The sequence below is a fragment of the Tenrec ecaudatus genome, chromosome 18 (genome assembly GCF_050624435.1).
Source record: "Tenrec ecaudatus isolate mTenEca1 chromosome 18, mTenEca1.hap1, whole genome shotgun sequence".
Lineage (NCBI taxonomy): Eukaryota > Metazoa > Chordata > Mammalia > Afrosoricida > Tenrecidae > Tenrec > Tenrec ecaudatus.
In genome coordinates this window covers 31,921,232-31,948,996 of record NC_134547.1, presented here as the reverse complement: position 1 = coordinate 31,948,996, position 27,765 = coordinate 31,921,232, and the positions used below count along the sequence as shown (strand labels likewise).

Here is a 27,765-nt window from a genome sequence, read left to right as displayed (position 1 = left end):
ATCGCCTGCGATTGGAGGGAGGGCCTGGCGAGGCGTCTGAGCACCTCGTTTGCTCCACCGGCCGGTGGTTAGAAGCTCCCAGGTGCCGACTTCTCCTTCCGATCTCCTGAGCCTGGCTTTTGCCAGGTGGTTCTGATTGTTTTTGAGTCCCTGCTTCGAGGAGGGTGGGAGCAGGGTGCTGGAGGGCTGTGTTCTGATCACCAAGGGGCTGCCTTAAACCCCAGCTTTGTTTGGGTGACCATGTCTTTCTAAAGTCCCGGGAGGGTCGCCACGTGCCATCTCCCAAATCTGCAGCATCGCTTGCTCGCTCGGTAAGGCACATCCATCACCTCCAGCGAGCATTTTGTGGAATGCTCTTAATACCGTCTGTGACGCCCGCTGATGACTGTTGGCACTTCGATGCACTCCAGGATGCACAGTTCCCTGTGGCGGGACCACACCGCCAAGGCGCTGCCAAAAAGCCGCATCAGAAGGCAGGGATGCTGCCTGCGTGGAAGCCCCTCATTAGATGGCTTCACATCTCCCATTATAGCTTCTGAAGTTCCTCGATCCTAGTGGACTTCGGCATGTATTTCACTGAAGGACAGTGGCAGCACTGGCTCTGGTCCTGCCTCAGGATGTCAACACAAGAGACCCTCGCAGCCCAGGCATCTCCAGGTGCATCCTCCATCAGACAGGTTTCATCCGGGACTTAGGTCAGGGATGGCAACTAGGGCCTGCAGGGACCTTGGCTCCTGCAGCCATCGCGGGCAGAGATGCTAACAGGCAATAGTGACAGGCTCCAGCCTGGCTGTCCACCAAACTCAGTGGCTTGTGCCATTGTCCTTCCACTCGGTTTATGAAGGGCGCCAGTGAGCATTAGCTCCTTTGACAGATGAGGAGCCGTGGCTTTGGTGAGCTTGTGGCAGCCATTCATTTGACTGTTGAGAGCTGCCTCCTCCAAAGCCCCGCTTTTGCTACAAACGGTGCACGAGAGTGTGTGTGTGTGTGTGTGTGTGTGAGTGTGTGTGTGTGTGTGAGTGTGTGTGTGTGTGTAAGAAGCTTGGGTTTTGCGTCAGCCTATTTTGTTTGTTTTGGTTTTGAAGAATGAAATTAGACAATGGCCCAAGCACAACACCCGCTATGCGGCTGAAGGGCTCAAACGCCCTGGCAGCAGCCTGTGTGAGCTAGGGGCACTGTGAACTGTAGGCAGGTGTCTTCCCGCCCCAACAGAAACGGGTTCCCTTTGGGGAGACCCTCGGTTCTTCTTACCCTTCCAGTTTTCAGCATCATTTGGGGTAGGGAATTTGGAAGCTCTTCTTTTTTGGGGGGCGGCTTCTACGTTTTTTGTCATTGTTGCTGTGTCAGCACTGACAGGGGACCCGTGTGTATGTGTATGTGTGTGTGTGTGTGTGTGTGTGTGTGTGTGTTTGTGGGGTGTGTGCCAGCAGTGATTGGGGCTGTCCATAGCGACTGACTGCCCATCTGCAGAGGTAGGTATTTCTGCATGGGATCTGTCACTTACTGCCTCCGACTCATGGGGTAAGGAGAGCCCCTCTCTGAGACGGCACCCCACATGCTGGGAGGGGTCCTGTGCGGGCACTCAGGGAATTAGAGTTCCTTACAGACAAAGAACAGGGGTGGAATGGAAAACAGCACCCCACCACAGGGGCTCCTGCATGTTCTTTGGAACTGCAAGGAGCCCCCCATAGGGTTTGCCCAAAGATGCCAGGAAGGGGAAATCCCCACAGGCCTGTCAGTTGGCATCCTGCATTTTCTTTTTTAAAATAAATAAATAAATAAACATCTGGTTGTTTGGCTGTGAGTGAGTCTCCCCTCCCCCCTCCGCCCTAATTTCAGCCCAACTCTGTGTGTAAACACAGTCTTAATTGACATCAGGTTAGGGGAGTCTGGGAAAACAAGCACGGATTCAGACTCCGGGAAGGCCATTCGACAGCCTTTCCCCATCACCAATCCAACAATGATGACTTGCTATGAGACCACCTACTGGGTGCACAGCTTTGTCCCAGGCCACTGGAAACCACCACCAGTCAGATGGGGTAAGGAGCCAGGAGCTGGAGGGGGGGGGGTCAGAGCTGTGGAGGGAAGGGGCAGTTGGGTCTGGAGGGGGAGCCAACTTGAAAGGATTAGACTCTGGATAGTGGAGCCTGGAGTGGAATCGAAAGGCGTGTCAGTCGGTGCCCATCCATGTCCACAAACTCTCTCGCTCTTTCTCCTCTCTCTTCTCTCTTTCTTTCTGAGTGTGTGTGTATAAAGACGAATCTATTTAGAGACCCAGGAAAGACATGCTTCAATTCGCAATGTAAATGTTGGTTTGGTTGTTTATTAACAATCTGGGGATGCATTTCTTCGAGATTCTTTGGCAGGGAGTGCCTTGCCTGTCTCATCCCCAACATAGAACCCTGGACCTCTGAGGGTAGCTGAGAGAGGCAGAACCACAAACCTACTGACTGTGGCATTTCCTGCCACACCCAGGCCACAGCTGCAGGCTTTGTAAACTAGTCTCCCAGCTGTGACTGCAGAAGCTCCTCCTACTACCAGGACCCACCTCACAGAGCTGCATGAGGGCCAGGCAGATCCCAGTGAAGCTCCGGACACCAACGGTGGTCCCATGGTGAAAAAAAGGGGTGAACTCAGTTCCAATGTGCACATACCACAAACCAAAACGTTATTTATTTTTATATGATACTTTCTCCCCAGCCCCCAACCACTCTTTTAAGAAAGTCTCTCAGAAGGAATTTGGGTAACCTGCTCAGAGATCCAAGGTCAATTATTGTTAGTAGTTTATGGCCTGGGGCCAGGGAGGCTTCTTGGAGCAGACCCGAGCTAGGAGAGGTAGATGGAGTTGTTTCTGGGGCGCTTGAGAGCTGGAGGTGAGGGGGCTGTTCAATTCATATAGTCCCTCCCAAAGAGATTCCCCAATCACTCAGTCACCGGGCTGTGAACAGGCTGAGGGGGACAGCAGAGCTCTTCACACCAGAGCAGAGCACCCTCAAGGGTCTCCCCACCTCCCAAAGGACCCTGCCCTGGGCCAATTGTCCCAACAGATCAGTGGCCAAAGGCTGGGGTGGGGTGGGGGAGGGCTGCCCCTGCCCGGGTCCGCCTCAGGACTTCATGGACTCAAAAGATCCTGAGAATAAAATATCAACTTGCCCCGAGACATTCCTCAACTGTTAGCAATCAATTTGGGGTGGGGTGGGGGTGCACTCAGGGGTGGGGCGCTACCAAAGGGCAGCAGAAAAGGGTGTTGCCCCCAGGCTGAGCTCCGCTGCCAGGCGCCGTCACTGGGGAAGGTGGCGCGCTAAATAATTTGTGAGCCTCCAAACACACAGGTTATTGTGTGTGGACAGATGGCGCCTCGCGCTTTATCGCTCTTCCTTCTGTGGGTCCTCATATGCGGGACTGATGTGCACCCAGAGCCTTTGTTTCCTTGTTAAAATCTCTAATCTAAAACAGGCAATCAAGCACACAGGCAGGCTGCAGAGGAAGCATCCGCGTTTTAAAAGCAGAGAGGAAATAAAGAAGAGAGAAAGAAAGAGAGAGAGAACACCAGCTATCCAATGGCGCTTCCAGAGCAGATGTGCTTGCAGAGAACGCTCGGGTTATTGAAGCTTTAAGAAGTGGATCGAGGGGCGGGTCTCCGTGGCACCTGGGGAAGGACAGAGCCACCACGGGGCTTGCAGGCACTCTGGCCATGCCTGCGGGACGCAGGGCCCAGCCCTCACTTTCTCCCCCAGACTCGCGGGGTCTGTGTCTTTGCAGGCAGCGGGTCTGGGGGGCCTCGGAGGCCCCCATGTTGCCCTTGAAGAGTTAAATCATGTTCTTATACAGGAAGGAAATGAAATAGACTCACTCACTCCTCTTTTCTTCCTACGGATTTTTCTTTTTTATTCTGAAGATAGAATTACTGTTTGTAAGCATCTGAAAGTCATTAGAGGCCCCGCAGTCTGTCAGGTGCCGACGCAAGAAACTGCTGAAACCAAACGGGTGCCGGCACCGAGGGCTGGGAATTTGTCATGTGCTGATGAGGAGTTATAATAATATATGAGCAAATCACAAGCATTCTGCAAATTAATCAAATTTTTTTTCCCCTTCCTTCTTTCCCCCCTTCTCCCTTGTCTCTGGGAGAGTGGCTTTGCAAGGCAGACGTAGGTGAAGCAGTTTTCCTCACAGATGGTAGCTCTGGCATCAGATGGAATTTATATAACAGTAATTCTGATTTCCTGCCAAAGTAGCAGTGAGCACACCAGGGACATTGTAGAAGGCGAGGCGTGTGGTTTTGCTGAGGTTGTTGTGGGAAGTTTCAAGGGGGGAAATCTCAAATTTTCCTCTTTGCCTTTGACTGGTTTTGCCTGGAGGACCAGGAAGGGAATGCCATTCTGCCATGGGCAAAACCCGCCACTTCTTTTCTTGTGACTGGGCTGAGTGCTCCACAGCTGTGAGAGCGGCTGGCGTCACGGGTCCCCAACACTGCTCATCCTCTCTCCCTCCTTACAAGCCTGGAAGGGGGCGCGGGTTCAGGAGGTGGTCGCCGATGTGCTCCAGGGAGGCCTGGCAGCCTCCGCCCGCGCCTGCCAGCCAGGCTCCCTGGCCCTCCGCTCCCCGCGGGCATCGCTGAACCTACAAGGCCTTTTCTTTTCAAGTGTTTTATTAAATGAAGAGCCTAACAACCCTCACTTTAATTACACACGGGCTCCGTTTATAATTCCCCGGGATTTATTCAAGTAGTTGAGAGCTGGTGATTCGACCGATCATCCTCGCGGAGTCGCTCCCAAACCTAGGACTGCGCTTGGGTGGTGCGTGGTGCCCTAGGCGTGTGCGTGTGGGTGTGGGTGTGGGGGGCTTGTCCCGGGGGTCCAGGAATGCCTTCCTGGGCCCCTTACTCCCCGTCTCCTTTTGGGGAACTTGGTTGCATTTGAAGGCAGATGCCGAGGTGGTTGTTTTTTTGGGGGGAGCTTTTTTGGGGGGCCTGTCCTCCCGAGGGGGCCGGGATGGTTTCAAGATGGCGTGCATTCTGCACTATGCAGCAGAGTTCTGCAGCGGCCTGCCTGTTGTGGGAGGTTTGTCTGCCCATCCGTTAACGTAAAGCCCCGCCCATTTGTTTGGGGTTGGTGAAGAGGAGTCGGGAGTGGATGCACAGAGCTTCTGCATGCCTCGCTGCAGCTGGGCATGGGCATCTGTCATTCCTCAGCCAGATTTCGGGATCGTGCCAGAGAGAGAAAGCAAAGTCTGACACCTTGGATTTTAGAGCGCGCCTTTGGGGGAGGGGGAGGGGCAGCTCTTTTGTGACTTCCTGTGACAAGCCACCTTGGTGCCTTGTTGGACACTGTGGCACTGGGTGAGGGCCGAGCCTGCAAAGTCATTTCCTATTGCTCAGGGAACCAATGTGTCGGCTGTGGCATGATATTTTAAATATCACCAGCGTGCCCCTCTGGATGGCTGCGTCCTGTGCCCGAGACTCGCCCGGGTCTGATTGCGTTTTGAAAAGAGAGATAGGCACCTCTCGAATACACCCACTTGCATTAACAAGACGCCACAGCGCTGCGTTCCCACAGGACTTGGCTGATCCCGATGCGGATGCGCTATTTGCGACAAGAAACTCGGCCATCCAGGAGCTGGCGCCCAGACCCCTGGGAATGCCTCCGCCCCGTCCCCGCCCTGTGCCCCCAAACACATACCTCCGTTTTTATGGAAGGTGTGCGGGGGGAGTGCATTAGCCCCAGGTCCCCGTGGGCACCAGCTCTTACTGGACTAGATAAGGATTCACCTCAACTGCTTGGCATGGGGTACTCTCAGAGGCTTGCCGCCCCTCCCCTTGGTGCATCTTCCTGTGACCCAGCGCATCGTCCCCCTGGCACCACGGCACATTACCACATTGGCCTTCTCCCATATTTAAATTGTACAATAACACTGAAGGTACACTTAAGGACTGGCATGTTCATTTTAAGCGACAAAATGGAAAACAGGAAAGGATTGCATCAGCCCGGAGCACCTGCATGCTTGTCTCACGGGGCGTGCGCGGGGATGCTACTCATCTGCTGAAGGCAGGTCCTCCTGCCCTGACGCCCCTCACCCTTCAGGAGAGGGGAGGCTTCCAGTGTTAGACCAGGGCAGCGCACCACAGCGATTGGGTGTCCCGGTGCCTGTTGCTCATGAAAGCTCTGTACTCTTAAGCACTGGCAGTGGAGAACCAGTCAACTCCCTCCTGGCCAGCGCGCTGCAGGTAACTGCCTCCCACGGCTCTCCATGGCTGCCTTTTTGCAAGTAGTTCACCAGACCTTGCTTGTGTGGCACTTCTGAGGGCCTCCAAGCTCCACAGGTGGTTAGCAGCCACGGGCTTTAGCTGCTTGCCAGTCTGCACCACCCAAACGCTCTGGGGATACATTCATCAAAGCAACTTTCAGCCAAGAGTCACTGCCTTCCGGACTGTCAGATGTCAACAGTGGTCTGAGTGGTGGTGGTGGGGGGAGTACAACTGAAACAGACTTCAATTCTTTTGTGATAAAGCTACTTTCAAACCCAAAACACCTAAAAAGCAACAAATCATTTTTTATTTTGGCGGGGGCACACAATGGGCAAGGGTGGGCCCTTGCATGTGCCGCCCGCTGGGGAGAGGTGGGCAGCCTGTGGGTTTGTGTTGGAGCCAGCCTGTCCTGGTGTGGGGGAGGGGACCAAGGCATGTCACTGAAGCACACAGAGGGACATGCAATCTGATGACCAGGAGTGTCCATGGGTGAGGCAGTGAGCAAGGTGAATGGGAGGATGGGTGTGGCGGGTACTACCTGGCACCTAGAATGTCAGTTGTCCTTGGTGAGGAAGGAGGGAAAAGCAGGCAGGGAAGTCCAAAGAGTCACACGGCCCAGGAACAGACCAGCACGCAGGCCTGGGCTATGCAGGGCCACCTACTCAGGTGTGGCCAACAGACAGGAGAGCAGACAGATAGTGAGAGGCAGTATGCAGGGGAGGAGCACCAAGGGTCATTGGGATGGAGCCCTGGTGGCTTCGTGGACTATGCACTGAATGCTAACCATCAGGTTGGCAGTTCAAACCTACCATCCACTCTATGGGAGAAGATGAGGCTTTCTACTCCCATAAAGAGTTAATTGATGTATGTATTAGTATGAACTGTGATAAGAATTGTATGAGCCCCAATAAATTGTTTAAAAAAAAAAGAGTTACAGCCTTAGAAATTCATAGAGGCAATTTTACCCCAAGCCGATAGGGTTGCTATGAGTCTCATCTACTTGATGCGATAGAGGGTCCCAAGACAAGGGCTGAAGAAAGCCTGATGAAGGTCAGGGCTGCCTTGTCGGGGCCTATGTTCCCAACCCTACCCGGGTGAAGCAGCCCCTGTGAAGGTGCACGCAAGTAGCTGTTTGGGGGGAGCAACCCCACATTCTCTCCTTATCCAAACAAAGGCTGTGCAGTGGAGCTCCTAGGTGCTGCAGTGAGCATGTTTATAGCTTGGAATCCACACAGAGGTGCGGCTGTAGAAAGGCTAGGTGATCTACTTCCAAGGAATTGATCCCAGACCACCCTGTGACGTGGAGTTCTGCTCTCACATGTGCTAGCTGTCAGACCTGAGCTCCTGGGGAGCGGTAAGGGATGATGAGTGGGTAGTGATGGAGATCCTCCAACCCAGAGTCACAGGAAGCAATTCATGAGCAGTGCCAGGCAGAACCTACCGTATACACTCGAATATAAGCCGACCCGAGTATAAGCCGAGGTACCTAATTATTACCTGGGAAACCAGAAAAACTAATTGACTCGAGTATCAGCCTAGGGTGGAAAATGCAGATGCTATTGGTGAGTTTCAATAATCAAAACAAAATAAAATAAAATTACTAAAAATTGAGACATCGGGTCGGGGTAATGTATTTAAATATTTATTTTAAATAAAAAACATAAATAAAAGGACAAGTCATTTAACATTAGTAAACCAGCACAGTAAGTGGAAAATAGGTTCAACAAAAACAATAAGGTATCAACAATGATACCTTAAGAGTACTATTCCCTGAGCTCAATCAGCAACCAAGCTAAAATGTAGAGTTAAAATCCTTCAAAACTGGATTCCTCATCATCAGCCGTATCCCAATGCAGAGCTTCAGCTGGTGTGAGGTCATCAAAGACGCTGTGCTCACTGAGATCTCCGTCATCACCCTCACTGCTGTCATTTTCCTACAAAGCGCAGTCTTCACTGCCATCCATAGCATTACTAATACTACCACTGACCCGTATATAAGCTGAACAGAAAATGTGCTGAAAAACTCGGTTTATACATGAGTATACACGGTACCTAAGGGCTGTGTCGCCTTTGGTGAGCAGAGGTGGCGCTCTGAGAGCCTGGGTTCTAGGAAGAGCATCATGGAGGGACTAGGGCATTGGCAGGTCTGAACAGAAGAACATGTGGGGCCTAGCAGGGAGCAAGTTTGGAATGGGGACAGAAGTGGCTAAGCGGCAGAAGGAGTTGAAATTTAGAAAGTCAATTTTGAAAAAGCAGGCACGGCTTTAAGAAATACGGAGCCACAGACATTTGGAAGCCAGGGAGGGCCCAGTGCAGATGGGGCTCAGGACTGGCCCGAGGTGCACAATGGCCAGCTTTCTGCTTTCTGTTCTTCTGATTTTCTGCTCCTCACTGCAAGTGCGCTCCCTCCCTGTTATCCGGAGCGCCCTGTGATGGCCCACTTGGGACAGAGCTGGCTGTGAATGCTTCCTGTTCCACTCGCCTTGCTGCTGCAGGGACTTGAAGTAACTGTACTGAGGGGGAGGGGGAGATGCAAGTGTGGCCAGTGCGATGTGGCATGCTAGTGCGAGAACAACCCTGTTTTTGCCCTCTCTGAGCCCCGGTTCAATGGATTTGTTTACTGCCTGCAGGGTGACTAACTGCATTACACACGTAGCAGAAAAGGACACAGGCAGCAGGGCACCACTGATCTGAAATATAAGGTGCTTCAAACATCTGTGGAACAATGAAACGCCAGAACTTTCCCCAATGGCTAAAGGGTACAGTTTCCGGTCCCTAAAACCAAACTCCAAACTCCCTGCCAGTGAGTGAATGCACACTCACAGCGACCCTCGAGGACAGGGGAGAAGGCCCTGTGGGTTACTGGGACAGGATTCTTTCTTTACAAGAGGAGAAAGTCTCCTCTTTCTCCCACGGAGCAGCTGCTGGTTTCAAGCTTCTGACAGTGGGGTTAGCAGCCATGATACTTGCACAGCAGTGTGAGTGTAATTAGTGTCCCTGAGTGGAACACAGTAAAGTGGACATTTTCATGTTCTATACCGTTGCCCGCAGGTCCCTAGGAGCTCTGTGCAGTGCGTGCTGAGCTGCCCATTTCAGAGCTGTCCATTCAAACCCACTAGCTGCTCCTTGGATACGAATGAGGCTGGTCACAGTTCACAGCCTTGGGGACCCCTATGAGGGCCACGCTCAGTTGGTTGATGGGTTTATATTACACCACAGTAATTTTGGTGTTCAGAAAATCAATAACTTAAAAACCAACTTCAGTCGTCTCCGACACCGGTCACTAGTCCTCCTACAGCTGCCAGACTACGGAAGCAGACAGCTGGAGTTCATCGAAGAGCGCCCTTCAGAGAGCTGCCTCTGCAAAAGCCTGGCACGGCGTTTGAGGAGCGACAGAGTGGTGTGGACAGAACCCTGGCTGGGTGATCTGGGGTGGGGGGTGGGGGGCGCGTGTGAGCCCGCACCCCTCACTTGCCGAGAGGACAGACAGATGCCTCTTTTGGGGGCTTCTCCCAGCCTCTCTCAAGATCACATACGCTCACCTAGAGACAAATGCCAGGGATTGTGAGAATGTTATTATATCACAGAGCTAAAAACCTTCCAAAAAGGAAAAGAAGTCCATCGACCCTTTGAAGGTTACTTAAAGATAAACATGAATGCCTTCACAAAGCCAGGGGATGATTTAAGATCTCAGATCAATAGTTGCATGAGTGCAGGCACACGAGCAGCCTGACCACCCAGCCAGCCAGGGCATGCTGCGCCATGCCAGCTGGGGCAAAGAAGCCAGGGTGATGTCAAGCAGAACTCTCTCTGCCTCGGCTGAGAGACAGTGGTGCTGATGAGGGGAAACTGGGTCAGAAGGGAACCACCTAAAGCCAGGACAAAGGACAAACTCCCTCCTGGGGCCCTAGTTTGGGTGCTTCAGTGCGAGGTGGATGGGGCTGAGCAGGAGGGTCTCTGAGACCCTTATACTGCCAGTCAGAGTGTCTCCTCTACAGACTCTGTCCCTCCTGGAATCCAGATCATGTTGGATGAGTTCCTACTGCAGGAGGCAGCAGGACTGTGAGTGGAGTCCGGGCTACAGCCTGTGACATTGGGGCCACACTGGGTTCCATCTGCCTCTGGCTTTGACTAAATGCTGAGCTTCTGAGCCTCAGTGTGCTCACTGGGAAAATGGAGGTATTGACCCCTTGACTGAAAGCTTGTCAAAGAAATCACAGTGCAACCCACAACCCCAACTCAACCCACTGCCAGTCAATGGAGTCCCATCCTGTAGAGCAGAGTAACATTCCCAGGGCTTCCCATGCCCTCAATGTTTTGGAATGTTTTGACGCATCGTTCTCCCCAGGAGCACAGGGAGTTTCAGACCCCGGATCTTCCCATTTACAGCTGAGCGCTTAACCGTTGTGTCACCAGGGCTCCTTCTAGCCCACAAGTCAGGTAGTTTGAAGTGATCCCACCACAGTGTTGTTGTGTTGTGGTTGTTAGTTGCTGTTGAGTCCATTCTGACTCATAGTGACGGGACACAATGTACCAGGCACCCGGTCCTGTGCCAGCCTCGCATCTGCGCTGACGCTTGAGCGCGTTGTTGCAGCCACTGTGTCCACCCATCTCTTCAAGGGCCTTCCTCTGTTGTGTTGCCTCTTTACCAAGTGTGGTGCCCTTCTCCAGGGACTGGTCTTTCCTGACCACATGCCTAAAGTACTAGAGGAAGCCTTGCCAGCTGTGCTCTAAGGAGCATATGGACTGCAGTTCTTTCAAGACAGAATTCTTTGCTTTTTTGGCAGTCCATGGTACATCCAATATTCTTCTCCAGCACCACAATTTAACTGCATTGATTCTTCTTTGGTCATCTTTATTTAATGTCATACACACACACACACACACACACACACACACACACACACACACACATATATATATACCATGGCTTCTGCCAGGCTTACTTTAATCCTCAAAGTAAGATCATTTCTTTTGGAAATAGAGGAAAGAACTAGGAGGCAAAGACATTGATAGAGGTATAAATACAGGCATGTAAAATATAAATATCTTTATATATAATGATAAGGATATAGGTCCAAGTACATATGTTAAATATCAAGGTAGCAGATGGACATTGGGCTCAAGTACTCCCTCAATGCAAGAACGCTTTGTTTTAATAACCTGCCATTCTATGATGTTCACCTTCTGGAAAATGATTGCTGAAGACAAAATGGGTGCATAAGCAAATGTGGTGAAGAAAGCTGATGGTACCCGGCTATTAAAAGATATAGCATGTGGGGTCTTAAAGGATTGAAGATAAACAACTGGTCATCTAGCTGGGAAGCAACAAAGACCACATGGAAGTAGCACCCCAGCCTGTGTCATCACCAGGTGTTGACAGGATCAGGTATCAGAAGACCCAAAACAATCATATTGATTTGAATGAGGGGGGTTGGAATGGATACCCAAAGCCATCTGTGGACAATAGAACATCCCCTCACAGAAGGTCACAAGGAAGGGATGAGCCAGCCAGGATGCAGTATAGCACCAACAAAATATACAATATTCCTCTAGTTCTTTAATGCTTCCTTCCCCACTATCATGACCCCAGTTCTACCTTACAAATCTGACTAGACTAGATCATGTACACGGATAAGAGCATTGGACACACAGAATCCAGGACAGATCAACCCCTCAAGAATAGTAATGGGAGTAGCGATGCCATGAAGGTAGAGGAGAAAGGGGGAACTGATCACAATGATTGACATATAACCCTACCCCCTCCTCAGATGATGAACAACAGAAACATGGGAGACAGTAGATAGTGTAAGATGTGAAAATAATAATTTATAATTTATCAAGAGGTTCATGAGGGTGGTAGGGTGGGAGATGGAGGGAAAATAAAAAGAGGAGCTAATACCAAGGGCTCAAGTAGAAAGAAAATGTTTTGAAATGGATGATGGCAACATGTACAAATGTGTTTGATACGAGGGATGTATGGCGTATTATAAGATCTGTATGTTCCACCAATAAAATGATTTATTTTAATAAAATTATTTATTTTTAAAAAATCCTTGCTTTTCAACACTTTAAAGAGGTCTTGTGCAGCAGATTTACCTAATGCAGTGCATCCTTTGATCTCTGGACAATGGCTTCCATGAGCATTGATTGTAGATCCAAGAAAGATGACAATGCCAATCTTCTCTATTTATCTTGATTTTACCTATCGGTCTAATAGTGAGGATTTTTCTTCTTTACAATTAATTGTAATCCATACTAAAGGCTGCACATCTTGATCTTCATCAGCAATTGTTTCATCCTCCTTAATTTCAACAAGCATGAGTGTGTCATCTGCATATTGAAGGTTGTGAATTAGCCTGCCTCCAAACCTGATGTAACATCCTTCTCCATATGATCCAGCTCCTCTGATGATTTGCTCAGAGGACGGATTGAGTGAGTGTGGTGAAGGATGGAACACTGACTGGAGCCCTTCTTGATTTCAAACAAGGCCGTTCATCCTTGTTCTATCGGCCCAGCTGCCTCTCGATCCAGGCACATGGACCCCAGGAGCACAGGGCAGTGTTCTGGAATTCTCATTCTTCTAAAGGCAATCTGCACTTTGTTATGGTCCACACAGCCGAATGAATGCCTTAACATAATGTCCTACAATAGGTAGTAAATCGTAGGGAGTATTGTATTGTGACTCATGTATCCATACTTGGCAACCAGCCATTTACCTCTTATTTAACATTAGGGTTTCAGAGACAGTGTTCTCCCAAGGCACGCCTGGTGGGTTTGATCCACTGACCTCTTGGTTTGCAGCCTGAAACATATCCCACTGTGCTACTGGGCTCCTTCCAAGTGATCCAAGTCATGTTAACATCACGCATCCTTGACAGAATGGGGTGAGAATGCGGCCTGATGTCTGTGAGGTGCCTGGATTCAGACCTGATCTCTCTTTTAGGAGCCATCCATGTAACTGTTCCGACTCTCGGGTTTTCTGCCTCTCATTGGGTCATGATGGTAATGGCTCACCACTCTGTTGGCTGGATGAAATGAGCTACAGCCTATGGAATGTGCAGCCCAACAGGTGGTGCATATGAAGAACAAAACCCACCACTGCCCCAGCAACAAAAGATCAGGAAGGTGCTCCCATAATGATGGACAGCCTTCTGGGCTCTTAAAGGCTTGAAGGTACACAAGCGGCCATGTAGCTTAGAAGCAACAAAGCCCACATGGAAGAAGCACACTAGTCTGTGTGATCATGAGTTGTCGATAGGATCTGGTATCAGCCATCTAAGACTCAGAATAAAATCATACCCAAGGTGAAGGGGAGAGGGCCATGGAGTGGAGACCCAATGCCCATCTGTAGACAATTGGACAGATTGAGCCAGTCAGGGTACAGTATAGCACCAATGAAACACACAGCTTTCCTCTAGTTCTTTGGTGCTTCCTTCCCCCCACTATTATGGCCTCAATTCTACCTCACAAACCAGATTAGACCAGAGCATGCACACTGCTACAGATAAGAAGCCCCAACACAGGGAATCCAGGATAGATAAACACCCCAAGGTCAACGATGAGAGTAGAGATACCAGGAGGATTAGGGGAGGAGGGAGGAGAAAGGGGGAACCAATGCAAGGATCAACCTAGAACCCCCTCTCGGGGGTAAAATAATGGAAAAGTGAATGAGGGGTGACAGGATGATGTAAGATATGGAAATATATATAGTTTCATAGTATATATATATATATATATATATACATATATATATATATTATCAAGGTTTCATGAGGGAGGGTGGGTTGGGGAGGGAGGGGAAGAAAATGGGGAGCGGAGGGAAGAGGCTCAAGTGGGAAGAGAATGCTTTGAAAATGATGATGGCGGCACATGTGCAAATGTGCTTGACACACTGGAGGAATGTATGGATTGTGATAAGAGATGTAAGAGCCCCCAATAAAATGATTAAAAAAAAAAAGATGGACAGCCTTGGGAATCTTAGGGAGCGTTTCTCCTTTGACCAACAGCATCTCTTTGCATGGGAACTGACTTGAAGGGGTTTTGATTGCCTGAGTGAGGTACTGTGGCTGCCCCAGCTGATCCTGTCCTCTTGGGAAAGAAGTCCCTGTGTGCCACCCTCGTATAAGCAGTGGGGGTGATGCTATGCCTCCTCCAGCAGGGGGGAGACATCACCATTGATTATTCCTCTGGGGGATTAGTTGGATAATTTATATATATATATATATCAGGATGGTATAGATATATAGATAGATATAGATATAGATATATAGATAGATATAGATATAGATATAGATATAGATATAGATATAGATATAGATATAGATATAGATATAGATATAGATATAGATATAGATATAGATATAGATATAGATATAGATATAGATATAGATATAGATATAGATATAGATATAGATATAGATATATATCAGGATGGCATTATGGATATTTACCTAATACTATGGGCTATAATACAATGCTAATTTATTTTTCTGTGTCTTGTTGAGCATTTCAGTGCTTTCTAAGCACTGGACTGCTTACCACTTGGTCAGTGGGTGAAACTGACCAGCAGCTTTTTGGAGAAAGATGAGGCTGTTGGTTCCTGTAACAACTGACCACCTGGGCACCCCATGTCACACCACCTTGAGTCAGAATCCACTCGATGGCAGTAGGTCCGTACTTTCTGGCACTGACCAGAAAGAGATGCTCCAGTCTCATCTGGTCTGTTTCTGGTCTACAACTGGCCGTTACTCCAAGGGATCCAGTGCCTTTGCTTGGAGAACAGTAGTAGAAATCAAGACCAGGTGCCCAGAGCGCTCACTGCTGCTGGAGTGCATGCACTTGCAGGTCCTGTCTGCTGAGAGAGAAAATTTCACACACACACACACACACACACACACACACACACACACACACAAGGGTGGGATGGGAGCTTAAAGATGAATGAAATAAGAACAAATGAAATAAAAATGGACATCATTTTCCCACGCACCTTTTGAGGCCCCTTATATTTCTGGAGAGAGGCGCCCACCCTCCAGCGTCTGTGTCTGCGTTACATGCTGCATGAGCACACATCCACGCACATCCCTGGCCTTGTCTCCAACTCTAACATCTTCCCACATGGATCGACATTCACTTTGAAGAGCGTGCACTTTCATTCAGCACCTTTTAAAAATCAAAACCCAAATCACAGGAAATTAGAAACCTAAATTATTTGCAGGAAGAAATTTCCCAAGTGTTCTAGCAGGTTGGGTTAGATGGATGAATTTTTTTTAATGAAAACATAAATTATATACCTGATTGGCATCATTCTCACCTATTTGGAATAAGGGAAATTTAAATTTAAAAAGCAAAACTGAGAAAATAGCTGCCGGTGCAGGGCCAATAGGCTGTTATGTATGCTTTTAAAATTGGACTTGCCACGGGTGCTCTTGAACCTAGGAGAGTGGCGGGACACGGAGCGGGACTGAGTTTGCATCTTCAGGTTCCAAGCAGAACACTGAGTGAGCAGCAGGTGGGGCCTTGGGGACTTCAAGAAGGATACCAAGTCAAGGAGAGACCAGACCATGTTCTGATGAGTCTGTTGGCAAGGTCATGTCAGGTGGGCTTCTGGCAGGCCTACTTCAGGAAACCAGGAATCTAATGCCCTGTGTGGTGGGACTTTGTGACCAACATGGCCCTAGGTTGGCCTTCCTGGTTGCCTGCCTGCTTGAGCCCATTGTCACAGCCCCTGTGCATTTTAAGCGACTTCCAACCCAGGGGTGCCTCTGCCAGCCCTTTATCAGACACTAGTCTGCTGTGGTCTATAAGGTGTCCATTTGCTAATTTTTGGCAGCTGATCACCAGGCCTTTCTTCCGAAATCAGTCTGGAACAGGGGTCCTCAAACTTTTTCAACAGGGGGCCAGTTCACTGTCCCTCAGACCCATTGGAGGGCTGGGCTATAGTTTAAAAAAAAACTATGAACCAATTCCTATGCACACTGCACATATCTTATTTTGAAGTGAAAAACAAAGCGGGGCAAAGCACCTGGCGTGCCGGATAAATGTCCTCGGCGGGCCGCATGTGGCCCGCGGGCCACAGTTTGAGGACCCCTGGTGTGAAAGCTCTAGGGCCACCCTGTCCACCATGAGTGACTCTGCTGGCATTCGAGAGATGAGGAGCCATGTTCCCGGCATTTTAGCAACATGCAAGGCAGCGCGCTCTGACAACTTGACAGACACCTGGCTGGCCGAGCTTTGCTTACGTTGCCACATGTCTTTCCCAGGGGCCTTTAGTCTCAAGGTCCAGCAGCTTCCAGGTGGGCTCTAATGGAAGTGGTGCTGCTATGAAGCACCTCTGGGTGTCCTTCAGAGGGGCCTCTTCCCAAGCTCCAGGGTGACCTGCCAGGCGCTTCTGGGGACTACTGCTCCCCACTCCCTCCCCTGGTCTCTTCCGGAAGACAGTGACCAAAAGCCTGGCTTAGGAAGACTCTCTGATCCTATATTCCCAAGAAGGTGTCCCAGAGTGGAAATGGGGAGTCGATGAGGCCAGTGGGGCCAGGTTCGGGCTCTGTGCACCTGGGACCTGGCCTTCCATGTCAGCCAGGCTGGTCCTGACCCTGTCAGCGTTCTCCGTGATATGTGTCCACTCACGGGGCAAGAGGATTGCGGCCAGGGCAGATTTCGAAGGCACAGAAGAGATGTTGCTTTCATTTTCCAACATGTCTTTTTCTCTTTATTTAAACTGTAAATGAAAGACCCGGTGGGCCTGACCCAAAGGCCTGCTAGAGCATCTTTCGGTTTCACTGCATCTACCTCAGGTGGGAACTGCAGTCCCCTCCATCTTGCTTCTCCTGGGAGGCAGGCTTCATCACACATGTCCGTCGCAGCCTCTGACAAAGCTCTCTGCATGGGTGTCTATTTTGAAGATGGTGCTTTCTCCTTCTGGGTTGCTGTGGCCCCTTCCTCTCTAGAACAATCTGCTGACCGACACTCACTAAGAAGCAGCTTGATGTCACGGGGTCATTCAGCTCGCATTGGGTGGGTATTGTGAAAGGTGCATAGAACAGATGCCCTGCCTCCCCACCCCTGGGACACTGGAAACACCAGCTAAGCCCAACTGCAGCCTGCTCAGGTGAATGCACGTTGGGTGCTCCTGGAAACAGGCTACCATGGATTCAGAAGGCTTTGTGGTGGGAGCGCTAGGCCTCCCTTTGGTGTCGACCTGTGGCCAATGCTACGGCCCATGCCCCGTGCCCCATAGGGGTACATGGGTGTGCATGTAAGGGGTGTACACTTGGGTGTGTGCATGCTCTATTGCTCACACCCTTCAGAATGCTCACGGGCTACCGATGGAGCACCCTAGGGTCTGCCCTGAAGAGAATCTTGTAAAGAACTTGCCAATAAGAGGTGAACAGACAGTGTCAGGCGGGGCCACAGGGGAGAGGTAGATGCAGGATTTGAGCAATCCAAAGGTTGCCTTGCTGCTCAGAAACCCTCCCACTGTGAGCTCCCTGGCCCAGTACTTCCTCTCGGTCAAATGGGAAGAAGCCTCTGTACCAGATCTTTCTTCTGGCAACGGCGAAGACCCACAGAGGCAACGCCTGGCAGTGGGCTTCCGGAGGTGGGAGAGGTTCACGAGGGGCAGTCTCGCCCCCACAAGCCTAGGCCTGAGGGCTGGTAGACCAAGGCTGAGGAGAAAGTACCAGGTAGCAGCCCCATCCCATCCATGAAACCCGCTGCCCACAAGCGTCGCATTGTAATGAATGGATGGTCGCCCCCAAGGGCAAGCACTTTCCTCTCCCCCTCAGGTACAAGAAAGAGCAGATGTTTCCATCGCAGCAAGTAAGAAAAATATCTCCTTTCCGCCACTTTTGTTATAAACAATGTACGACTGGCTTTCTCCTCACTCCTCTTGACCCTCCACACTGTATACATATTTATATATTATTCATAGTGGATTAAAAATGAATGTGCTCTTTACCACGGCTGCACAGCGCAGTGACAATACAAATTAACGTATGATGTACTTACTTTTCGCGTGGCAGTGATGGGAAATGTTGATGGCCTCAAAGTGAAAGGCAGAGAGGGAGAAGAGTGAGGTGGTGGTGATGTGTGTGTGTGTGTGTGTGTGTGTGTGTGTGTGTTGGGGGTGGGCGCCCATCAACCATCTGAGCTTGGGCTGGCTATTGAAGTAGACTGCTCTTTCACTGGGCTGGGACAACTTCTCACCGTCCTTCTCCCACCGAATCAAGTCCAAGCTTCTCAGCAGGTGCTGCGAGCCTGGGCCCTGCCCTGCTCCCCTCTGAGCTGCCCTCTCTGTCACACGGCCTCTGCCACATTGACCTTCTCAAAGCCCGTGCCAGTTGGGGGCCCTTGTCCTTGTGTCAGCTTCGGTGTGCCCCTGCTAGAGCAGGAGTTGGTAAACTGTTGAGATGGAAGAGCCAATCCTGTCCCTCACCTGCACAGCAGGGTAAAAATTATTCAAGAGCCATAAATATGTTTTACAAGTAAGGGCAATTGAAAGTAATATTGTTAATGAAATTTTGATCATTTTATTTTCATTTTTATTTTACTTCAGGGCCACATACACGTATTGAAAGAGCTGCATGTCAGTCGAGAGCCACAGTTTACTGACCCTGGTCTAGAGCAGTGGTCCTCAACCTTCCTAATGCCATGACCCTTTCATACAGTTCCTCATGTTGTGGTGACCTCCGAACCATAAAATTATTTTTGTTGCTACTTCATAACTGTAGGTTTGCTACTCTTATGAATCAGGTGACCCCTATGAAAGGGTCGTCTGACCCCCAGGGGGGTTGTGACCCACAGGTTGAGAACCGCTGGTCTAGAGTTCCATGCCTCTCCCTCTCCTTCCCGACTGCCTTCTTCATTCTTTCTTCCACCCACCCATCCTCCCACCAATGCATGCACCCATCCACGCATCCATCCATCCTTCCACCCACCCATCCTCCCACCAATGCATGCACCCATCCACGCATCCATCCATCCTTCCACCCACCCATCCTCCCACCAATGCATGCACCCATCCACCCATCCATCCATCCTTCCGCCCACCCATCCTCCCACCAATGCATGCACCCATCCACGCATCCATCCATCCTTCCACCCTCATATCCATCTCTACTTGCAATGTCCATGGATAGCGAAGCACTGTGCTGGGCGGTGAGAATCAGCAGTTGCATCAGCAACAATACTAACTATAATCAACCTGCAGCCCCTGTGCCCATTGAACTGGCAGAGAGATGGGATTGCCTAACTGTCCAGTGTCACCTTGTTAGAAGCCCTTCTGAAAGAAAACAAAACCTTTGATGATAGGTCTCCCAGGCCACCATGGCTGGATCAGGGAGGGCTTCGTGGAGACAGAGGCAGCGGAGCTGAAAGCTGCAGGAGAGGGCAGCAATTCGATGGCACAAGAGAGGGCGTTCCCGACTAAAGGGGTGGTGAGGCTGGAGCCTGAGGCAGGAGAGCACAGGGACTGTATGAGAACAAAGCTGTCTCTGTGGCTGGTGGGGGTGCATCCTGGGGGGGTGGGTGTCATTGAGTGAAAGGAGGAAGAAGGCTTAAGTTCCCTTTGGCTGGGCTCCTAGGGGCTCCAATCACCCTGCCCCCTTCCCTACAACTGCCTCAAATAGTTGTTTGGGGTCTAATCTTCAATAGATCCCCAAACACACTCATCAAGCCAATTCAGACGCAAAGTGACCATGTAGGACACAGGAGAACTGCCCCACAGGCTTTTTGAGACTGTAAATTTGCGGAGAACCATCTCTTCTCTTCTTCCGTGGATTGACTAGTGGGTTTGACTCTCTGGCTCTGTGACTAGGTCCAATTTGTGCCTAACCACTGGGCAACCAGGTACTTTTCTCACCACACCCCAAACACGGAGTCAATTCTGACTTACAGTGACCCTGTAGTGTAGTATAACAAAGAACTACCCCTTTGGGTTTCATTTTTATTTATTTATTTATTTATTTATTTTTTATTTTTATTTATTTATTTTTTTTCCCCTTTGGGTTTCTAAGGCGGTAAATCTTCACATGAGCAACAGTCCACAGAGTGCCTAGTGGGCTTGAATTGTTGACCCTGTGGTTAGCAGTCCACTGCAGAACCCAGTAGGCCACCAGGGCACTCACTGGGCCAGGGCTATTTAAATGACGGTTCCTTCTAGCATAAGGCCTGATACCCCCGCAGATGTGAGGCCACATTGGCTAATCTGACTCTTGTGAAAGGCCACTGCTGAGAGTGAGCTGCTTTGCACTTTGATCGTCTTCAGTTGCTGAGAGCTCTGGCTCAAAGGAAGGTACCCCAAAGGGAGGCCCCAATTTACATTGTAATTCAGGACTGCCTGAGTCATACTGGCACCAAACAGAGGCACACAAAGTCCTTGTCGAATCAGTACTTTGGTTGAGGAATGAAGTACCACGCTGCCTGGTCCTGCTCAGATACGCAATGTGATGACAACCACAGAAACAGTAATAACAATAGTTGAATAGTTCTTATTGCTTAAAAATATGCACAATACAGTTTACACATATCTAAAACTATATGAAATTGTACTTTTAGTTTACAAAAATCATTTAAAAGAACTTGTTCGTTTCAGTTAACAAGTCACCGACCTATTCTCTTATTGGATTCCTACCACATCAGCACTCTGCAGATGTTGCTATCCCTGGAGAGACTATTGCCTGATGTTCTTTCCTAAAGGGAAGATGATAAGGCGGTGTCTTTATCCTCAAAAACTCACCGAACATGAAAGGTTGAACTTTTTTTCAGTTCTTAGTAATTGGTGAGTACTTGTTGCCTCTCTAGACTCTGGTGAATGTCTAGCACCATGACCAAGATGGCACAGTATTTTATTTCATGAAAATGGGAGGGTGCACCTTTTTGGGGAGCACAGGGGTTCCCCTTTAGCCCAGAAGCCCTCCAGCAGCTTCTCCTCTGGGGATCATGGACCGACCTCCATCAAAGTCCTTGGGTGGTCCTTTGTTATGATCATCTCTGAACAAACTCCAGTTGCCAGAGTGTGCAATGCACGATTCCCGTGTTTTATGCACGTCTGCAAATGGACACACACAGAGGTCGAGGCACACTTACTTCTGCTTCCATCTCCCCCGAGTTCAAATATAACCAATCCAACACGGATGCTTTGACCTTGGAGGCATCCGAATCCACCCAAACCCCCTGCATCTCGGATTCCAGCAGCAACGAGATCCAGATCAGAAACATAGGGTAAGCCATGATTCAGCTTATGAAATACATCGGTAGGAATAATGCACTACTTTGTGATTTCATGCCGACCTGGCCACTTCAGAAAGAGGCTTTCATCATGGAAAATGAAAGGGGACCCTTGCACTTCTCTCAGGTGCTTTCTCTCAGATGGCCCTTGCAGAGAGGAAAGCCTTCAGCTATTTTCTCAGAGACGCCACGCCCACCCTGGTTCATCAGTAATGGAAACATGAACGATACCCTCCAGCTTTGGCAGACAAACTCACAGTAGAAGCCACATGCATCTTGGTGACCTTGAGGCTCCGTCCCAGAGTTTGGGCGTTTTGCTTCGTAGTTCTGCTAGCTCCTTTGTATCCGACTATGAAGGATTCTCTACCCCTCCTCCCCCGCCTTTTCTTAATTTTCTTAATAAATGCTGTTTACAGTACAGGGACCATGCTGATCAATAATAAATACATCGATGAGCTAGCTCCATCTTGAGCTGAGCCCCAGTACTTACGATGGTGGTCAACCCACATTTGTGAGGGGCCACTGAGCGAGCGGTCCTTGTGAGGAAACAGAAAACACAGTCCACATCTGCGAAGTTTGGGACAAAATGTAGCAACTTGACTGAGGTTTCCAGGTTCCTCAGTCCTTAGGTTGTTCCGGATGATTTTTCAGCGGATGTTTGCCCGTGAGCTGGCACGCTGCACCTTCCTTTGAGACTGCATCCCAACTCCAAGGTGAGGAAGAGCAGAGGCCATGCCCAACGGTTGCTCTCGTCTTAAACGCACCTTTGAACTACAAGTCTCAGTTCTCCTTCTCGTTCTATGGCACCTGTCACCATTGTTCTGGCCCTAAGTAGGGCTCTTGGTTGCAGAAGACAGGAGGGAACTCACACTGGTGACTCCTTCTCTTGCTTGATAGGCCCTCCCTGCTGACCTGCCCGTCCTTCTCGCTATGGGTAGGCTTCCTGGGAAGGGCAGGGGCAAGCACGATCACCCGGTGCTTCATTTTGTTCTTAAGTCCCAGGATTTGCAAATTGACTTCTGCAACTAAGAGAGTGCATCTCATTCCACCCGGTGTTCGGTATTACAGTGCAGACAAAAGAAGCAGAAACTCTATGCAGAGATGGAGTAAAGGCAAGGTGAAATACCAAGATAACAATTTAGTTTCACAAGCAGTTCATTTCTGCTTGTCTGTGCCAGGTACTGGGCTTGGCACCAGTGCTGCCAAGATGGTCCAGACCTCACAGCTGCTCAGGGGAGCCATGCTTACACAACTCCATAAAACTGCCTCCCTTGCGCGGAGTCTTGAAAGAAGAGTGGGCTGTGGGAGCGAATGCAAGCGGGTTTCCGGGTGGAAAGCAGGACAAGTAAGGGCTTGGTGATGCTGCAGAATGAACCGCCTTGCATGGTCTGGCGGTGATGATGGGACTTCCCGTGAAGGTGGTCACCCCCTGGGCCAAGGAAAGCACAGGCTGAGCTGCTGCCTGAGCAGCTCTGGTGTCACGGGGAGCATGGGCTGGCATTGGGGAAGCTTCTACAAGCTGCCGTGTTCACAGTGGCTGTAGGCGCTGGTACAGTCTGTCCCAGGCTCTGAAGGAATAAGTGGAGAGAGAAGAATTCAACAGGTACATAGGATTGCTTGCTCCAGGCATGGCTGTGTGAGAAATGGCGCATGGTTTCCTGCATCTATTAAAAAGGAAGTCCAAATCTAGCATGCCTGGCCATTTTCTGGGAAAGAGACCCTCAGCTTCTAAATGCTTGGAAGGCCTCTAGCTTCTTAGGACAGAGATTGTTTGGCCAGATAGATTGCATGGGCCTTCTGGTGGTGTAGTGGTAATGCCTATGGGCTATGATCTTCAAGGTTGGCAGTTCGAAACTACCAGAAGCTCTTTGGGAGAAAGACTGGGCTTTCTTCTCCCATAAACAGTTACAGTCTTAAGAACAGGGTGGGGTCACAGTGAGTCAGCATTGACTTGATGGCAGGGAGTTCGGTTGGGGTCTGGTCTGCTAAGACAGCTCTGGAAAGCACTGTTGACTGTGTTGTTTGGAGGCTTTAGGGTAAGCGTTGGGCCTCTTTATGTACTTGTTTATTTTTTCTGAGCAAATGAAAGCCAGCTGGGGGCCTTGACCTCTCTCAGTGCTGAGTGACACAGCCTTCTGGAGTGTCCAGGGAAGCACAGCAACAGCCTGGGGCGTGGGGTGGGGGGATTGTGGGGGTGGGTTGGGGCGTGACTGCTTCTTTGTAATGGTCCAAACCAGATGCTTCACCAGCCCCTCCAGTGGCCAGAGACAAGGCTGCTGTGAATGAGAGCAAAGACAACGGGAGCGGAGGGTCAAATGGATTTCCGGGCGAATCTGTCCCTTCCTCCAAATCAAAGCCTTTCTAGAAAAGCATACTTTCTAACTGCTCGGAGTCTTGCTTCTTTCCAACTCAAGTTGGCTTCCATCCCTGGATCATCCTGGGCTGGCCTTTGCTGCTTCCGGCTGTAGCTCTGAGCTTCAGGAATCGTTCCAGCCCCCACGTCTGACCCTGTCCCTCCACAGCCTTCCCCTCCAAACAGCGCCCCTGTGGTGTGGGCTTGTTGATTCAGGTTGAACTCCAGGGAGGAGAAAGAGTGAACTCGTGCAGTGGAGGCCCCACACAGCCATCCAGAGGGAGGGATTTATGATTTTTTTGCGAGGAGCAGAGGCCAGCAGCGGGCAATTCCTGAGCCAAGTCCTTGTCTGCACACAGAAGGGCTTGTTTTGTTTTCTGATTTTAAGTGGTTGATCATCAACAACAACCAAAAAAAAAGAAAGAAAGAAAGCACCATAAGAATATTTCACGACACATAAAATTATATGAAATTCAAATTCCAGTGTCCATAAATAAAATGTTTAATTTCACCCATAAAAAGCTCGTGGAAATTGTATTTTCTCTCTTGTTATACCATTACCCATGTAAACTCCTCAGCTTTGCCTCTTAGCCTGCCAAGCCTAAAATACTATCTGGCCCTTCCTTTGTGGGGGGGTGGGGGATGGTGCGGGTTGAGGGGTGATGGTTGGGAAACACTGACCCTTGGTATATAGAGAGAAATCAGGTTTGTTCTCTCGTGTGAGCCACGGAATCTGAAATTAAACAAACAAACAAATACAAAAATCCTGGATAGGGTAGAAAGATGGCCTTTGATAGGCTTTACATTTTAATCTTCACAAATAATAACACTACCTTTTTAGTGTTGTCACTTGCGAATGTTAATGCTGATAAGAACGATGGGGTGATACAAATAATACTGATATGCTGGTGTGGGGGTGGGAAGGTGCACTGCAGTGCTGACTCGCCCCTCTTTGTCCCCACAGGTCACAGGCCCTTCCAGTGCCGCTATTGTCCTTACAGTGCCTCTCAGAAGGGGAACCTAAAGACCCATGTCCTCTGCGTCCATCGCATGCCTTTTGACAACAGCCAGTATCCCGACCGCAGGTTCAAGCGTTCCAGGGTGGACACAGAGGCGTCCGGGAGCTTCGAGGACCCGATGGCGGTCAAGGCGGGGAGCTCAGCAGAGCTGGCTGAGGAGGGCAGCCATGCCCAGGAGGAGCACAACTGAGCTGACCACCCCACTCAGTGTCATGCTCTTTGATGCCCTGTGGAGGGTCCAACACTGGTCATAAGAGTTTGCTAACTGCATTCCAAGAGGGGTGGGTGTGGGGGCCAGAAACACCACACACACACACACACACACACACACACACACACAAAACCCTCCAGTCCTCGCCTCCCCCCCAGTGTATAGAATCTACAACTTTTTAAATAGATCTATATATATATTTAAAAAAAATAAAAAGCAACCAGCCTTTGAACAGGGCTGCTAAACTGTTACCCGGCAACAAGTCCTTCCAAACATTGCGGGTGGGAGAAAAGTGATTTCCACCCAAGGTTTGGTGTCCTCTGAGCTCTGAGGCCAGGATCCCTTCCAGGTCTCAAGTCTCCACTGTCCAAGACTCATGCTCTGAACCAGAACGACAAAAACAAAACCAAGAACACAAAACAGAACCAACCTGAGACTGACTCAGAGCATTTCGTGTTGCCTCGAAGAGGGAGGGGCTGAGTTTTCCTTGCTGAGAAAACCTTTCTAATCGGACACCCGCCACTGTCATTTACAGAGCACCCTAATGAGATGCGCTGGGAGGCAGCAGCGGTGCCAGTCAGGCTGGAGCGGTCACTGCAGCGAAAATCAATGCGTGTGGTGTCGTCAGCGCTCTGAGAAACCTTAGCCGGCCCACCACGGGCCAGGCCCGCCGGCACTGTGGAGGAGGATGGCAATAGGACATTTTCCCCTTAAAAACAAAAAAAACTGCCAAATGAATCAATGGCCAGGAAGTGTCTGCAGAAGAATGCCCATTGCAGGTTTGATGAGTAATTCCTTCTTTTAGATCAAATTGCAGAATTGAGGGAAATGTTTTTTCTTCTTTTTCTTTTTATAGTTTACCTTTTTATATGTTCTTTTATCTGGATGAAGAGAAGTGACCACTAGGCAATGATGTTTAGAAACAGTAGCCAACAGCCCAACCCTATTCATAGGAGTGCTGGAAAGAAATGGAAATCTATGTACTAATAGAAAGATTTTTAAAATTAGAGTTATTATTATTGCTTTTACTTGAAGGAAGAATGCCCCAATCCCTGCCTCCCCCCATCCACCCCCCCCCCGCCCAGCACCACTCCCCCCGGGAGCCCTTGAGGGTAGCTGCAGACATGATCTACTTCTGTCCTAGCCCTTATGAAATAGCTGGTATTCCAGTGCAGATGGCACTTCCTGCCCTCCAGCTCCCGGGAAGAAAATGGTTTGAGTGAAAAAGTCTGTTTTTTTGTAAAAAAAAGAAAAAAAGAAAAAAAAAAGATCGTGTTCTATATTTTTGTAGAGTTTAGATTTTTCTACTAATTGGATGCTCCAAATTTATCAAGTTCTGCAGTCCACCGCGGGAGAATTTTGAGGGCCAACAATATCGCACCCAACTCCTTTCAACTGGGTTCAGAAGCCTCCTTCCAGGCTCATCCTTGGAATCTGCTGGAATGGTGCAGGGTTCCCCCAGGAGACGTTTCCTTTGAGTGACACGAAGCTGGTGCTGTGGCTCGTGATGGCCGAAGTCTCGAAGTATTAACTTCTTCTCAAGCAAAACCATTCAGACGTAAGAAAGCCTAACAAACGAACAAAGGAAAAACAAGTCACAATTCCCTTGCAGACTGCGAGCACAGAATAAAAAAACCAAACCCAGGGCCTTAAACACTTCAGCTCTGCCTATAGCAGTTTACGCAAAAGGAAAAAGTAATAATTTACTAAACTGCAATCAATGTAAATAAAATTCTTAGTGCTATCCTGAGACCAGAAAAAAATTAAAAAAGAAATCTCAGGCTAATGAGGAATCCGGTTTGCATATGCTTCTGAAAGAGAGCCGGGTAACTGAGCTTTCAGTTTGAATGAGGTCGCCGTGCAACTTGGCCCATCTGGCATAGAGCAAGCAACTTCCTTGTTTTTCTAGTCTAGTTCTCACTGCCTTACTTCAATCGAGCTGATGAACTCAATGCACCTGTTTCGATGACTCGAGCGCAAGGACTGCAAGTACAGTGAAGACTTCCGGCTGTCGTCAGCCTTAGGATGTTAGCTGCACCACCGTGTTTGGTGACTGTGTCGGTCGCTTGCTTCCCGTGTGTTTGCCCCGCCTTTGGTATCTAAGCAAACAAAACCGAAAACAAAACAAAATGAATTTAAAAAAAACTGAAAGAAAGAAAATTAAAAAAAAAAAAAAGTAGGAACAAAACAAAAAGAGAGGGAGAGCCGTACCCTGCTCCTAGCACTTTGGAGGCTCCCTCTCCGGCTTCGTGTGTGTCTTCTGAGCATCGTCAGGTGCGACAGGCAATAATTCTGTTTGTGACGCTGGGACCACCCCTTCTTCTTTGTGGCGCGTGTGTTGAGTCCATTTTGTCCAGTGCTGCCCCCTCTCCTGGCCCCTCTGACATAGGCCTTCTTTCCAGAACATTTGTAACTTGTAACCCAAACAAGTGACAGCCGCAGTGACACAGTGTCAGTTTCTCAATGTCATCAGATTCTCATATCTAAACATGTCCAGTCCCCCCCCCCCCACCCCTGTAACTTCTGTGGTCTGTGATGCTGGTCATACTACTGTCTACATTCCTACACAAAGGAACACACAAAAAAATCTATCTTGGAGGAAATCTGCGATCAATAGAATAGAGGATTTTCTTGCTATGCTTGTAACAAGTAGAAGACTTTGTATTTAAAGTTTATTCTTGGTCATTATTTATTATTATAATACATC

At 49.4% G+C, this 27,765-nt stretch overlaps 1 protein-coding gene across 1 annotated transcript in view; it reads left to right on the top strand.

Moving 5' to 3' along the window:
• Positions 1-25,037, top strand: part of ZNF536 (zinc finger protein 536) — a 271,710-nt gene extending 246,673 nt beyond the window's left edge. Inside the window, exon 4 of the mRNA XM_075537372.1 lies at positions 24,793-25,037. Within this exon, the coding sequence (XP_075393487.1) occupies positions 24,793-25,037 (245 nt within the window). The remainder of the gene's footprint in view (positions 1-24,792) is intronic.
• The last annotated feature ends 2,728 nt before the right edge of the window (positions 25,038-27,765 follow it).